Consider the following 16,567-nt stretch of genomic DNA (forward strand, 5'->3'; position numbering starts at 1 on the left):
CTCAATATTCCCAGTGGTGAGACTCTCTAAAAGCATACAAATATCACTTTCAATTTATGGTCCACCAAATCCATTTCTTTTTTAATATCAAATATTATAAGATTAATAAAATTAAAAAAAAGGTAAAACTTAAATAAATTACAAAATTTATTAGAATATTGATAAACGGGCCCACACTTTTTTGTCAAATGAGACTCAAAATTGAGTTTTTAAACTTAGCAGCTTTCTTTTGGAGTTGCTAAGGCCATGTTCTCTTACGTTGAAATTCAGTTCAGTTCAGTTCAACTCAGTTCCTAATTTCCTTCTCTTATAAAATATTCATTTTAGTTCAGTTTAACTTAGTTCAGTCAATGAGGACAGACCCTAAGTTTAAATACCAACTTATTGGTATACATTGCCAAAAATACTATGTCTTTTAAAAATACTCACTTGAGTCTATCATTGAAGAGGGTCTTATATTAAGAGATGGAGGGAGTGTTAAAATTGTAAACTAAGGGTAGATTAGCAAAGTGAAAACAAAAAAAATGATGCCAAAATACTTTTATCCTTTTTACTGCTTCTCTAGAAAAACATACACAGAAAAAAGCAACGGACCAGCGAGCGACTGTTAAAATCCGCCGGCCGATGCAGCTGTTGGTCGCCGTCGTGTTTTACCCATCGAAGTCCTTCCGACTACCGTTCAACCCATGTCTTGCAATTTAATCCGACTTAAGGTGTTAAACTCTAATTATGTTTTTTTATTTTCTAAATTTTAATGTATGCTAATATAATTAATTAACTTGTTAGTTGAAACTGTAAATTAGTCTAGTTATATTCAATTGAGAAGTTGAATTTAACTTGAAATTCATTGCAATTGTGCTGTCAGACTGTGTGTTAGATACTTCATACTTGTATACAAATTGGTTTGTTTAATTTTATGACTATAAAATCATTACAACTTTGGTGTTGAATTATCACATGTTGTTTGGTGTAGAATTATCACAGGTTTTATTGATTTGGCATAGTGATTACAGCAGGGCTTTTGCGAGGATTTAACTCTGCAAATTATTTAAAAAGCGGGATAATTGTATCCAAATCTAGGTGGACGGCAAATCCGTAAATAAGTTTGATTCAGAGCAAAAATGTGAATGAGTTTGAACATAGCTATAGTTTTGTCAATTATTCTTGATTGTTAGTGTTACACGATTACTTAACATTGATTAATCTTTGTCCTCACAATTGTTTCCTTTTTTAGATGTTCAAATAATAACATCCTTTTAAATGCTTTGCATAAATTTCAATGATTATGACATAATTAAAATGGTGGGTTAGTGTAATGTACTTTTTTTTTCTAATTTTGTATTAATGTTTGTAGATCTTGGTACGTAAGGTCGTAAGCCAAAAATTGTCATTTATTAAGTACTTGTAGTAGGGAGCAGGTATACTTGATAGAGTGAGTGACATCTCAATTCGCAACTTAATTTGCTGCACAAATTTAAAAAAGGAAAAAAAAAATAAAAACAATGGAGAAGAAAATTGAAAGAGGGAATTTGTTGTTTGCTGTTAATGGTGAAAGATTTGAGATACCCACTGGTGTTCATCCATCTACTACTTTGCTAGAGTTTCTGAGAACTCAAACTCGTTTTAAAAGTGTTAAGCTTGGGTGTGGAGAAGGTTAGCTTTACTTATTCTCTTTTATGTCCTTTTAATTTTATCTATATGCTAACCTCACGGATTCAGTCAACGGGTTTGCTATTCATGTGTGTGAGATTGATCAATATTGGGTGTGAATACAATTGCATAGCATTTATGTTACTATGGTAGGTACTATTTGCATGGAATTTGAGGCTTGTATGTTATGAAATTTTTATTGGGTTTATGTAGGAATCAAATGTGGTTTGATCACGATAAGGGTTATGTGCGATTAAGTATGTTATTGTTGTTAGCATTTATCTTTCTCTAAATTTTATGTGTTTTTTTAGCTGTTTGCAGCACTTATGTTGAAATTACATATGATATATTAATAAATTTTTTGTATGATATTAAGTGAAATGAATTCTAATCTAGAAAGAAAATGAGTTAAAGTTTTCTGTTTTTGTTTCTGTCACAATTTTATCTAACTTAGTCCTTGTTTAGTCCTTATTTTGACGGATGATATGAACTTATTATTGTTTTTTTTAATCTCATATGATCTAAATTTATTTATTCTAATATGATCTAATCTGAACTTATATATATTAATATGGTCTGTACTTACTTTTTAAAATTTGGGTTTTTTCTAAGTTATACCCCCAAACTTCTTCGGTTTCTAAGTTGTATCCATGCTTTTCCAAACGTCTAAGCTATGCCCTCAACCTAACTAATTTATACCCCCAAACTTCTTCGGTTTCTAAGTTGTATCCATGTTTTTCCAAACGTCTAAGCTATGCCCTCAACCTAACTAATTTTTATTAACAATAACCTTTGACGTTATCAATAACCTTTTTTTATTATTTTATTTTCTGATTTTTTAAAGTGTTAAACCAATTAGAACGGGGCACGTGTCAAATTAATAATGCCACGACACCATTGTTTATAAAATAACTTAACTTTCGTTAACGGAAATGGCTATCAAAGGGTACTGTTGATAAAATGTCGTAAGGTGGAGGGCACAACTTATAACTTTGAAAAAACATGGGTACAACTTAGAAATTCAATAACTGGAGGGGCATAACTTAGAAAAACCCTTGAAATTTTTATCTTTAGTAATTTTATTTTTTTAATTTTAATTTTAATAATAACATGTTATTGTTATTATTATTAAATTTTAATAATCTTAAAATACAATGGTCAAACAAATGCATGTATAAAATAATCCTAAATTCTTCTACGTTAATTACAAATAAAATGACGTGCACAAACAAATAAACATGACCAACAAACAATGGATGGACAGCTTTATTGAAAATGACCATAAATGCATATATTTCACCTTGAGGTAATGGAATTATCTGAATACCGTTAAAAATTTGAGTCCGATCAAAGATAAAGATAATAGAGTTCATATGCCCGAATTTCGAAAAGGTCACAAGCATAAGGCATAGTTGAAAATTTTAGTTATGTTCACTCCGTCAACGATTGAAAATTTTTGTATCATTTTCACGTAATTGAGAATGAATTTTTGTATCATTTTCATTATATAGAAATTCTGCTTCATGTAATTGAGAAATAATTTTTGTATCAATTTCGTTATATATGACTTCACTTGGTGTTCTAAAAGAACATAATTTCGATCGAAAAGATACAACCTCCGTCCCACTGGAATTTCCCAATTTGACCATTTTTCGGGTCAATCCGAGCAATCTAGTGGGATGGAGGGAAAAGCAATGATTTGCATATGTGTAGAAGGAATGGATTGCTGGCAACTGATTTGAAGCAATCGTCAAATGGATTTTTAAACAGATTATAAATGTATAAAGGTGGTGCTCATTTTTACCAATTCTAGAATTTGGTTGTGTAAGTTGTTTTTAGTGCATCTTTTGAATCTTTGTGAAAAGTTGTGTTGTCATTAGCTTAGGTTACGATGATATATTGGTGTTAAAATTTGTTTGTGACATGATTGTTAAATGTCAATAACTGCAGGTGGTTGTGGGGCTTGTGTTGTTCTGCTCCCCAATTATGATCCTGTACATGATAAGGTGGAGGATTATACAGTTAATTCATGCCTTACACTGCTTTGCAGTATACATGGTTGTTCCATTACCACAACTGAAGGCCTTGGAAGTCAAAAGGAAGGATTTCATTCAATACACCAAAGATTTGCTGGATTCCATGCCTCTCAGTGTGGCTTCTGTACGCCTGGAATGTGTGTTTCTCTTTTCTCAGCTCTTGTCAATGCTGAGAAGAGTGACAGGGAAGAATCCTCACCTGGGTTTTCAAAGCTTAAGGGTATTGAGGCAGAGAAAGCCATTTCTGGAAACCTCTGTAGGTGTACTGGTTATCGACCTATTGCTGATGCTTGCAAAAGCTTTGCTGCAGATGTGGATATTGAAGATCTAGGATTCAACACTTTTTGGCAAAAGGAGGAGGACAAGGAACTTAAGGTTAGCAGGTTGCCTGTTTATGATAGCAGTTGTCATTTCCTGATTTTTTGAAGAGTGAAATAAAGCTTAGAATGCAATTGGATTCGGGAAAATATTCTTGGTATACCCCCTTAAGCATTGAGGAACTCCAAAATAAGCTGGAATTGAGTGAGACGAACTACTTAAATCGTGTCAAATTAGTTGTTAGTAATACAGGTACAGGCTATTATAAAGAACTTGAAGGCTATGACACATACATAGACTTAAGGTACATTCCTGAGCTCTTCATGATTACAAGAGATTCTGAAAGCATCCAAATTGGGGCAGCTGTGTCGATCTCTAAGGCTATTGTTACACTGGAAGAAGGTGGTAAAGATAGACTGAGTGGGGGCAGTATAGCTATGCTTAAGAAAATTGCTGCCCATTTTGAGAAAATTGCTTCTGGGACAATCAGAAACTCAGCAAGTATAGGTGGAAATTTAGTTATGGCGCAGAGGTTTGGATTTCCTTCTGACATTGCTACTGTTCTCCTAGCTGTAGATTCTAGTGTAGAGATGATAAGAAGCTCAAAAAGGGAGACCATAAATTTGGAGGAATTCTTGGTAAGGCCGCCTTTAGATTCAAAAAGTATAATCGTGAGTGTCAAGATTCCGATTTGGGAATCTTCCTTAAAATCAAATTGTAAAGTTTTGTTTGATACCTATAGAGCAGCACCTCGCCCTCTGGGAAGTGCATTAGCATATCTGAATGCTGCTTTCCTTGCTGAAGTTTCTCCCAACAAATCTTCTGATGGCTTCATGGTGAACAAGATTCACTTGGCTTTTGGTGCTTATGGGACTAGCCATGCAGTGCGGGTTAGAAAAGCTGAAGAGTTTTTAGCTGGCAGAGATATTAACCATGAAGCTCTCCGCAAAACAATGAATTTAATTCGGGCTACTGTAGTGCCTGAAGATGGCATTTCACATCCTTCCTACAGGATAAGCTTAGCTGAGGCGTTTGTTTTCGAGTTTCTGCATAGTTTGGTTGAAGCTAAAATTGGATTTTCAAGTTTAGGCTTGGATCAAAACATTGGTTCTCAGTCTACAACAAACTGTGGTGTGAACCAGTACAGTAAGCAACCTCTGCTATTACCTGCAAAGCAGGTAATTGTACCTAGCCTGGAGTATCACCCTGTCGGGAAGCCCATTGGCAAAGTTGGAGCTGCTCTTCAGGCATCTGGTTTGTTTTCCATTAGTGTACTAGCTGCTTTAAAGTTTAGTTTACGATTTGCTTTCATGTACAAAGAGATCCACATTATGTTATTTTTCTCTTGGTTCTTGTCCTTCTTGATGCTTTATCTAGTTTGCAGGATTCGTATAGAGAGTTCTGTGGATGTATTGATTTCATTGATTAAATTTATGAGTCAATTCAAAATGAAGGACATGCAGTAAAATAAGGATAGTCTTGAATTAACCATGTTGCTCAGCTTCAATAAGCATGTTCTCTCTATCACTTTTTTGAATGATAATCACAATGCTATGTTACTAAAGCCATCAAGTGTTGCCCTTTTTTTTAATTAAATAATATATATATATATATATATATATATATATATATATATATATATATATATATATATATATATATATATTCCAACAGCATTTTGCTATACTCTTTAACGTTTTGAGTTACTTTTTGCAGGCGAGGCAACATATGTTGATGATATTCCTTCTCCAAAAGACTGTCTTTATGGAGCATTTGTGTATAGCACAAAGCCATTGGCAAGGGTCAATTGTGTGAGATATGAGTCTGAATCATTTCCAGATGGAGTTGTCGCCGTTGTTTCTTATAAAGATATCCCACATGGTGGGAAGAATGTAGGAGCCCAAACAAATCATGGGAATGATTTATTATTTGCTGATGATCTCACAAGATATGCTGGTGAACGAATTGCACTAGTTGTAAGTTGATATTCCTATTAAAGCCTTTTTTAGGTGTCTTTTTGCTCACGGTCTTGCTTTATCTTTGAGTTGAAATTTCGAGGCATACTCAGTTCTGAGAGCATTATAGGTTGCAGATACTCAGAGGCATGCAGACATTGCAGCTACTAAAGCAGTTGTTGACTATGACTTGGAAAATTTAGAGCCACCAATTCTGACAGTTGAAGAAGCAGTTGAGAGGAGTAGCTTTTTTGACATCCCACCTTTTATGTGCCCTAAATCAGTCGGTGACTTTGCAAAGGGAATGGCTGAAGCCGATCAGAAAATTCTTTCAGCTGAGGTACTGCTCGTGCATTTTATGTCTATTCTGAATTTTGTTCAAGTGAATATGTTGTCTGAATGAGAACAATGGTATACTGACTTCAGCAGATCCAATTTTTATGACTTGACTTTGCTGATATGTGTAGATTAGACTCCCATCACAGTACTATTTCTATATGGAGACTCAAACTGCCTTGGCTGTTCCAGATGAAGACAACTGCATGGTAGTTTATAGTTCTGTTCAAGTTCCAGAGGTTACACATTCTGTGATTGCAAGTTGTCTTGGAGTTCCCGAAAACAACATTCGTGTCCTCACAAGGCGGGTCTGTTATGGACTGACTTAGGATTTTCTAATTTAAGGACTAATTAAGATATAAAAGCTTGATAATTTACATTAATAATGGCAGAATTTGGATACAAAAGGATAGATTAATAGCTTAAGGCTATCACTCTCTTGATAACTTTAGGTTATCACTCTCCTAGTAACTTGAGGTTACTATCAACATTTTTCCTCACAATTCACATCATAGCTAATGCATACACTATCCCTTATTTATACTAAGGCTTAGTTAGGAATAAGGGCTACTAACCTAAAAGTACTAAAATTCCCAAACTACCCTTGTTAATGTTAGTCTATTACATTACCGGCCCCCTAAACTTCCACCTTGTCCTCAAGGTGGATAATAATCGGCACTTGATTCTCGGCGACAGCAATGATCTGTCAAGGTTGATGAAGGATGTGAAATTTGGCTTGAATGTATAAGGTTATAAGAGTTGGGTTTCATAGCTGATGTTGGATGGATAGGCCTAGAGTTAACAAGCCCAAAACATGAAGGGTAAGTGGGCCCAATAATTTGCATTGCTTCATCAAATTGAATTGGGTTAGCCTGTAGCTCTTTTCTTTCCATATATGCACGTAGCACTAGCTGCCCATTGACCAATTTGCCCTTACTAACCCCATCTTGTATAATTGGCTTCCTCAAAATTTCAGTCAACCCTCTGCCAAAAGCATTTCTGCCAAAAGCTGCTCTTTTTGCATACTTCAAGAGGCCACCAATCACCCATTCCTCTTGAATCCTTTCTCTTGCTCCACTTCCGGTCAAACCCCCACCGCCGGTAAAACCACCCGCGAAATCTCCACGTGTTTGCTGCGTGTAGCCACCATGACCAACACCGCATCTGCCATGGAAGTTCCTGCGCCATTCCCCACCTTTTTCTCCGGCGAGCCACCCATGTCCACCACCACACCAGCCACACAGACCTCCACCAGATTTTTCGCCTCCACTGTGACCCCCCTCAAATTCGTTGCAAACACCACCAGCAAGACCACGGAACCCACCAAATATCCACCACTCATTCATCCCACCACCTGCAAAGTACCCCAGTCCACTTTCGAACAAGCCACCTCCGACCAAGAGACCACCACCAGTAAACCCATCGGAAAAATCGCCACTCTTTACCCTTTCTTTACCTTGCGGCTCGTTGTTCAAATTCGTATGGCCACCAGCAATCCCTTGTTCACACGCCCGACACCAACATCCCGGGCCACCACCTGGCCCACTTGCGGCTGACCCGCCTTTCACGAAGTCAGCTCCGTCTCTGTTCAGGCCACCACTAGCGGCGGTCTCACCATCACTCTCAACTTTTCCGGTTAACGCTCCTGAACCACCGCCAGATCCACTGCTATTGGCGCCACCCTTCTCAAAAAATCCTCCTATTCCATTGCCTACAAACACCTCAACTTCAGCCCTTTGCACGGTACTAAAATCCACCCAAACTGCACGAGCTTCGCCGCCAAATTCGCTGTTGACTCCACCCGTACCTCCACCGGAAAACCCATCACCGAAATCACCAATCCTTCCACCAGATATATGTTTTCCCGCAAAGCTCTCAAATCCGCAACCCAATTCGCCGTCAAAGTTTCCTGAACAACCATGTCTCCCATCCCGGTCTGCCTCGCATACAACTCCAGTTGGGTTGAGTGTGAAACCCTCTGGTAAAGTGCTCACCCCACTGCCAGATCTACACGCCACCGGGTCTTGCACTTTTTGACTCTTCAGGTGTACTACCTCGCTGCTGAACCAGGGACCACAACAGTAATCAGATTGTGTCGTCGTTGAACGGAACTGGCGGACCAATTGAACCTTCAATATCTGCCACCCATTGAATGGTAGCCACCTGTGTTCACATTTGAACCACTGTAACGCTTCGCCGCAAAGCCCGATGATGGCAACCTTGAGCTTCTCCTTTTCATTCAACTGGAAAAAATGAAAGTAATCCTAAATGCATTACACAAAGCTAATTTGATGTTATTTATTGCATTAAAATTGTATTTAACCTATAAATTTACATATTTAATTAAATAAATAAAAAAATAAAATAAAAATTTGGGGGGCCGGTGCCACCCAGGCCCCTTCATAGATCTCTGCCAATGGATGTAGGGGATATTTTTGAAAAATATTTAATGGCCAATTAGGGGATCAAAAATACTAACCTAGACTTGCTCAGTGCATGACTGCACATAGATAATATATACTACTAATTGAAAATCAGAAAAATTCATAAGATACCCAATTATGATATCTTGGATTATCAGTAGCTATATCAAATGCTGAAAGGCTCAGATCTTAGAAAAAAGCCTGTCCTTTCACTTAAGAAAATATCTGCATTTTACTTCCAGTTTTCCACCTCCATATATTTTTTTAATTTATATCACATTATTGAATATCTTATAGGTTGCATCAGCTTGTGCATTAGCAGCATACAAGCTTCGTCGTCCTGTGAGGATGTATCTCAATCGCAAGACTGATATGATAATGGCCGGAGGAAGACATCCTATGAAAATCACTTATAATGTGGGATTCAAATTGGATGGGAAGATCACAGCTTTACATCTTGAGATTTTGGTCAATGCTGGTATATCAAAAGATATTAGCCCAGAAATGCCCGAAAACATAGTGAATGGACTTAACAAATATGATTGGGGTGCTTTATCACTCGATATTAAATTATGCAAGACAAATCATACAAGTAAATCGTCAATGCGAGCTCCTGGTGAGTTACAAGGAGCATTTATTGCTAAAGCCGTGATTGAACATGTAGCTTCTACCCTTTCGATAGATGTTGATGTTGTTAGAGACCAAAACTTCCACACCTTTGATAGCTTAACTTTGTTCCGTCAGGGGGCTGCTGGAGAGCCGGGTGAATATACTTTACCCACAATCTGGGATAAGATAGCTTCATCGTCAAGCTTTAACCATATAAATGAGATGGTAAAACAGTTTAACAGCACTAATATTTGGCGTAAAAAGGGAATTTCCAGGTTACCCATTGTGCACAGTGTTTCACAAAGATCAACCCCTGGTAGAGTCAGCATACTCCGGGATGGGTCAATTGCTGTGGAAGTAGGAGGGATTGAGCTTGGTCAAGGTCTATGGACTAAAGTAAAACAGATGGCTGCATTTTCTCTGAGTTTGATCAATTGTGCTGGAAGTGATGATCTTTTGGATAAGGTACGAGTAATACAAGCAGATACATTAAGCGTGGTACAAGGAGGGTATACTTCAGGAAGTACTACTTCCGAGTCTAGCTGTGAAGCCGTAAGAATCTGCTGCAATACTTTGGTTGAAAGATTAACCCCTCTCAAGGAGAGTCTGCAGGAAAAAATGGGGTCGATTAACTGGGAGACACTTATTTTTCAGGTAAGTACTTGTTTAAGATCCCCAATGATATCCTCAGATGCACAATTATTCTTTATAAGTTTGGCTGACTACGAGTAGGGAAATCTATTACTTAAAAGGCCAAATGATCAATCACTACAACTTTTGTATTGTTACTTTTTCCGTCACAAACGTGTTAGTCTCTCTGCTTGTTTCTTTGATGTATACTGTCAGCCAAAATAAAATTGAAGTTTCTTTGATGAACATTAATTAAACACTTCTAATTTCTAAATCAGTAATAAATAAGTTTTTTGCAATAATCAGATATTGAGCAACATGGAATCATCAACCAGGCATAAAAAGAAGTCAGTTTTTATATGATGTTGAATACAAACCTCACAGTTTGTTAATTGCAGGCAGGCTTACAATCAGTGAATTTGTCGGCTGGCACCCTTTACAAACCCGATATGACTTCCATGCAGTATCTGAACTATGGAGCTGCTGTTAGTGAGGTAAAATTTGTTAAAAACAGCCTTGTATAAGTCTCCCCTTTATTCAAAAGTAGTTTTACATACAATTGCCCTTCCTCAAGCAAGCTTCATTCTGCCTGGAAAGAAGTAATAGGAAATAAACTAAAGGATTGCCTGATCCTTTTTTCCGAGGACTATTTTTTTTTCTTATGATTATACTTTCCTTCTACAGGTAGAAGTGAATCTCCTCACGGGAGAAACTACTATTTTGCGGTCAGACATCATATATGACTGTGGACAGAGTTTAAATCCTGCAGTTGATCTGGGACAGGTTTATTTTAATTATCATCCTTGTAGTATTACTTATAGATAAGCTCAAGATATAAAGACTTTTGATACATTTTTAATTCGTGTGTAAGATTCATGTATAAACTAATTTATCCTAAAACTTGTGCACTGATACAATGTTTTTTTTTTTTTTTCCCCTGCTGGGGGTGACTTACATCTTTACTGGTTGTGATCCTACTTGACTCGCCTTCCTTTAGTTGATAGTTAAAACATCCACTTTGCCACTTTGCCACTTTGTGGCATTTTTTTACAGATAGAAGGGGCTTTTGTTCAAGGTATCGGCTTTTTCATGCTAGAGGAGTACCTAACTGATCTTGATGGTTTGGTGGTTTCTGATAGCACATGGACGTATAAGATCCCAACAATTGATACGGTACCAAAACAACTAAATGTTGAAATTTTGAACAGTGGACATCATCAGAAGCGTGTTCTATCATCTAAAGGTATTTATACAACAGTGTGCCTTTGTGAAATCCCCACCTCCTTTTCCCCATAAGAGCGAGAGATATTAGTTAAAACCACACCTTATGCCAATTTGCACAATCCATTGGTTATTGTAAAAACAAAAAACTTCTCTAGGAATAGAATAAAAGCTCTAGGAAAGGATAGATTTAAGAGAATGGGGCATAAGAGGCCTCAAAATTGTACTTTGTAATTTCTCTGGGAAAGGATAGAAATAAAGCTCTTTTGAACTAAAAAGGGAACATAAATTAATTAAGGTGTGATCTGTGTACTTTGATCGCGCTAAAACTTGTCATTTTACTTCTGTTTGGTTTTCTTGCAGCATCTGGAGAGCCGCCATTGCTGCTAGCAGCATCAGTTCATTGTGCAACAAGAGCAGCCATCAAAGAAGCGAGGAGGCAGCTTGCTTCTTGGGGTGGCCATGTTTATGCTTCTTTGTTCCAATTACCTGTCCCTGCCACCATGCCTGTGGTCAAGGAGCTCTGTGGCCTTGACATTGTTGAGAGGTACCTGAGTAGTTCACCTGCTAACAAAGTGACTGATAAGCAATAGCCTTTGTGCAGGTTTGCACCCCGAACCTTCAGTTGTGATACATCCTGTAACTAAAAGATGAAACCATGTATATAACTACAGCCATTATGTTACACATCAGATTTTACTGAAAAATGTACACTATCAATTTGATTATAATTTAAGAGGCATATTAGGGGGGCGTCTATGGCGTTTTATGAGAGGCCGAGAAGGTGGAATACATTAAAAAATTGAAGGATAAGAGAAGGTGTGGCTGAGGTTGATTGATCAGCACAATACTAATAAAGCTTGCCATTGTAATGTACAAAATTGTGTAGTTTGAGGTTATTTATGTTACACTTCTCATGATCTCAGGTGACTACGGAGTATGTTTTATCGTAGTGTAAATCACAAAAGCTAGTCAAAGTGCAGTATGTGAATAGTATAAAAGTCAAAGTGTGGCAACTGAAAAACGATGTGAATGAAGTGTGAAGTATTATTATTTCCCTCCCTACATCACAATTCGACTTTGATGGACAATGTGTTAATGCCGAGTTAAGTTTGTTGCCTTAATTCTAAATTGCGCTTCTGTATATACATTCTGATGTAAAATTGTGTATTTTCACGCAATTAGAATTGAGTACAAGTCAAGTTGTGTAAGCCCATGTGTTTTCTATGGGATGCACCAAGAAAAATTCAAGTTGTATACAAGTACAATTTATGGCAATATATCATAATAAAGCCCAATTGTGGCTCAACTCACATGCCTTGTAATGCGACGCTAGTGAGTCTTCTTGGTAATGTACACGGTTTTCCACTAAATGTCCATGAATTATTCCTTATTTCACCATACTAGGGTAGCTAACGCGCGCATAGCTAGTTATATCTAGAAGCTCTTTCGGTTTGTTTTAAAATCACAAATTTAGTTGTTGGCAGAACTAAAATTTGTAAACAACTATGTTTATGGGTATAAATGTCCAATACAACTAACATTAATGCATGAGAGCAAATAAGTACATTATTAAATATTTTAGAGGGTATAATTGTCCAAACGCTTTCATATAAAAAATTTATACTTAGTGAGTAATAATTGTACATATTAATGAGGGTATATATGTAAATACAAAGATGGGTGGTAAATTTGTAACCGTAGCCGATAGCAAATCATTGGATCAAATACTACTCTGTTTACAGTTGAATTCTCAACACTCCATTTTTTCTTCTCCCTTCCAAACTCGGTTGAATGCTCTCCCTTTCACGCTGCATCTTTCCCTCTCTTCTCCATTAAAGTGTAATTTGAGTTCTCCATTGAAGCAGCTTCTGAGGTAATATGTTTTTGCTTTCCTTTTCCATAACTAATATCTCATGGTTTGGTTTGTTTTTAACTAGGATTTAACTTGGATTTTTTGTGTGTAATTTGATTAAATTGATGTCTTTTATCCCAAAATTAATGTGATTTTGTGTGTGATTGGTTGTGAGTTGGGGTTAATTTTGCAATTAAATTAGTTTGTGCTGATGGGGTTATACAGATTTTGATGCAAATTGTTCTAAAATGCAATGCATACAACCTGTTTGTTGAAATGCCTAAGTGAGTTTTATTGACTATTTTGGCTTAATTTTATTTTTTTTCCTTTTATTTGATTATAATGATATTGTATTTGCATTTATATCTTCTGTATCGATCAGGGTTTGTCATGTGTTCCAAGTTGAGAGAAATATAATGTGCAAGTATTAATACCAAAATGCAATGTGCCTGATTATATCTCATTGTCTTTGCCTAATGTTGGTGTGATGAACCTGAATGTTGCAAATTTGCAAGGGGATGAAGAATTGAAGCTGTGATATGTTTTTTTAACTTTAAGTATGAAGTGTTTTGCGGCGTTGTTAGATTGCTTGGACACATATGACATATGTGAGGCTTCCACGTAGAATCAGGCACGACAGAGCTGAGAGGGATAGGGACATAAACTCTGTTTAGCTCTTCCTCTTTAGCCTGCCTTTGCAATGTGCACTTACCAATGGCCTTAGCTAAAGTGGTTGCTTGGTCAATCTTCACCTCATCTTTCATTCCTGTGATTTCCCATTGCATTTTTTTGTGGAATACTGTAGCAAAAGCTTTAGAGATCATTAAGGTTCCTAGAAACATTAGATATTTAGGGCTCCATACTCTTATACATTCTCGTATATTCCTTTATTTTCATGATCTTTTATTGCACCTTAGGAGCCCAAATGTTTTTTTTTAACTTGGAAATTGGAATTATGCTATGTAATAGACTACCTTATTGTCTTAGATCGATCAATTGTACTTCAAACTTGTAAGGCCTTTGGTCCACTTCTATGATCATATCCTTTAGCTTTTTCCACATATCTTCTACATTGTCCTGATAGGCTACTTTAGGATGAATGTGGATTTCAGTGGATTAAAATGCTACACTAGTACACTACAACTATCATATTCAGAATATTGGCAGCTGGAGGTCTCTTTGGTGCCTTCAATCAAACCCAAATTGGATTTGGATTTTAGATTTTTATTTAGAGTTCTTTATTTACCAAAGATTTTGTGTGATTGGAAAGCTCCTTATCTTGAGTGCCTCAAACAATAAGTAGGCCAATTCAATTGAGATTCACATTGTTCTTAAGCGCTCTTGCGGTCTTGCCCAGAGATTCGAGCATTTAGCACCACCATTGTGATTGAAGTTCTATATTTGAGTTCCTCAATCAACAAAAAGATGTAGGAGTGGTTTATAGATTGTTATTTTCCATGTGTGATAATCACACTTCATTCTGCCAGCTCCGAACTGCTGTTAAGCCTCAGTCAGAACTCTGCAAGCTAGGAAAGAATGATTCTGATTACTTTGATGTGATTATTTAGCACATGTACTCTGATACCATGATCTAATGATAAATATATTGGAAAGATGAAGTAGAGGGTGTTACAGCAGTGTATATACAAAAAATTAAACAGACAAAAGATGAAGAAACTATATGTAATTGCACACCTAAAATTCCTTTATATGAAATAGATGCCTAGCTTTATCAGGATTTGCGTTGTGTCTTTTCAGAACTTGATGCTATTGATGAATGGGATAATGATGAGGATGGTGTACAATCGTATTGCGTCAAACTTTCACTCCTCCAAGATGTTTTGTTCTAAGGTAGAGCCTACATTGAAAGTGGGAGATATATTACAGCAGAGGAGAATATTTACAATTGAGGATGTTGTTGAATATTCTAATGTCAGTAAAGACATTAATCCTCTTCATTTTGACACTAAGTGTGCTCAAATTGCCGGATTTCAAGATCGACTTGTTCATGGGATGCTAGTTGCTTCTTTATTTCCTCGCATTATCTCCTCTCATTTTGTAAGTCAGTCATATTCATTCTTTCCTTCTATCTAAATGTTTGTGCTCTTACCAAATGGGGTTTTTGGTGTTCTATTTTTAATATTACTGTATTAGGGTATTTAATTAATTTGAATACTAACATATTTTTTTTATTTGGAGGGGTTTTATTTCCATTTTGGTCTTATGTGATGTGTATAATGCTTGAAAATGCAACACCACCTATACAGGGGTACTTTAGGGTTCTTGAACCTATCTACCCCAGCCAGTCACCCTCTACTTTTCCAACGTAAGGCTTACATTCTATTGCCATTAAGCTCTGGATTAATGGGGAACTGCAAGATTTATAAAGGGATACAACCCTTCAGCAAACTTAAGATACTCCAATATCTGTTCAATTTATGACCTTCTCCATGTTAGCTTGCAGACCAAAAGAAACAGGCGAGTCACAGATTCACAGTAGGCCTGCAATTTTAAAATCAGCTTGCATAGAAAATGCATTTTTATACGCACATCACACTAGTGCTACCATGCTTTGCACAATTGCATGATGTTAATTTTGGAATTTTTGCTTTACAACCTGCATGTGGCTGGATGGTTTTAGGGCCTGATCTCCATAATTTTTGTATGCTAGCCTGGTGCTGTTTATGTTTCGCAAAATTTGCAATTTAGACAACCTGTGTATGTTGAAGATGAGATTGTTGGTGAGGTGCAAGCATTTAGCATTATAAATTTCAAGAAGAACTACTTGTAAGTAACTTAACCATGACTTATGCGGAATCATCTTCCAGTTAAATAAGTATGAAATTCAGTTTTTGACTTCAATCTCTGTTTGATTTTGTTTGCTAGTGTAAAGTTTATCACCAGGTGCTTCAAAAAGGACAGTCTCATTGTGCTTGATGGCGAAGCTACGGCAATCTTACCTTATTTGAGTTGGCAAAGCCAAATCGTCGAATGAATGAAATTTTATGCATTGTAAGTGCATTTCCTGAAACTAGCATTTGATTCTTTGGAAAATTTCGAAAACATGTATGGCAACCATTTAAAAGAATACATATTTCAAGTTTAGGTGGACGCTAAACTTCTCAAAAGTTGGCTTATAGAATAGAGATTATTTAATCTATTGCCTTGTATGGGGACATTTGTTGTGATGTTTTTGTAGGCAAGCGAAATTGCATATGTGGTAAATTTAATATGAATGACCTCAAGTTATGTAGCTTGAGCATACTCTTAGGACTCATTTTGGTAGAGTATGCATATATGATGGCATTTTTTTTTCTTGTTTGTGACAGGATATATGATGGCAATTTGAATGAATTAATATGTAATTTGTGACGAATGTCCTATATCAGTATTTTTGGTAACTTTATTAATATATTTTTATAGCATATAACTTAGTTTATTTTGTGCTTATCAGCCAAGTTTGTACTATTATTATATAGAACTAATTTTCCAAGGAATAAAATTTGGATTAATTATTTATCTATTTATTATTGT

General features: G+C 36.3%; 1 protein-coding gene and 1 pseudogene across 2 annotated transcripts; both read left to right on the forward strand.

Annotated features, from left to right (window-relative positions):
- The first annotated feature begins 1,481 nt into the window (after positions 1–1,481).
- Positions 1,482–12,462, forward strand: LOC110690238 (annotated as a pseudogene).
- A 378-nt stretch (positions 12,463–12,840) lies between these two features.
- On the forward strand, positions 12,841–16,567 carry LOC110690258 ((R)-specific enoyl-CoA hydratase-like). 2 transcript variants are annotated; one of them, XM_021867089.1, is made up of 5 exons: positions 12,841–13,054; positions 14,792–15,091; positions 15,705–15,820; positions 15,920–16,045; positions 16,363–16,564. In XM_021867089.1, the coding sequence occupies exons 2-4, from the start codon at positions 14,798–14,800 to the stop codon at positions 16,026–16,028; spliced, it is 519 nt and encodes a 172-aa protein (XP_021722781.1). In that variant the 5' UTR covers positions 12,841–13,054; positions 14,792–14,797; the 3' UTR covers positions 16,029–16,045; positions 16,363–16,564. The 2 variants fall into 2 exon arrangements, with proteins under 2 accessions (XP_021722781.1, XP_021722777.1); XM_021867085.1 differs by having other exon boundaries at positions 12,842–13,054; positions 15,920–16,567.

This window comes from Chenopodium quinoa, unplaced genomic scaffold, assembly GCF_001683475.1.
Source record: "Chenopodium quinoa cultivar QQ74 unplaced genomic scaffold, ASM168347v1, whole genome shotgun sequence".
Lineage (NCBI taxonomy): Eukaryota > Viridiplantae > Streptophyta > Magnoliopsida > Caryophyllales > Amaranthaceae > Chenopodium > Chenopodium quinoa.

Coding starts and splice junctions, on each gene's coding strand:
- LOC110690258 (XM_021867089.1), top strand. CDS start 14,798: ATGCTATTGATGAATGGGATAATGATGAGGATGGTGTACAATCGTATT. Junction 15,092..15,704: donor GCATTATCTCCTCTCATTTT/GTAAGTCAGTCA, acceptor TTTGTATGCTAG/CCTGGTGCTGTTTATGTTTC. Junction 15,821..15,919: donor AATTTCAAGAAGAACTACTT/GTAAGTAACTTA, acceptor TTTGTTTGCTAG/TGTAAAGTTTATCACCAGGT.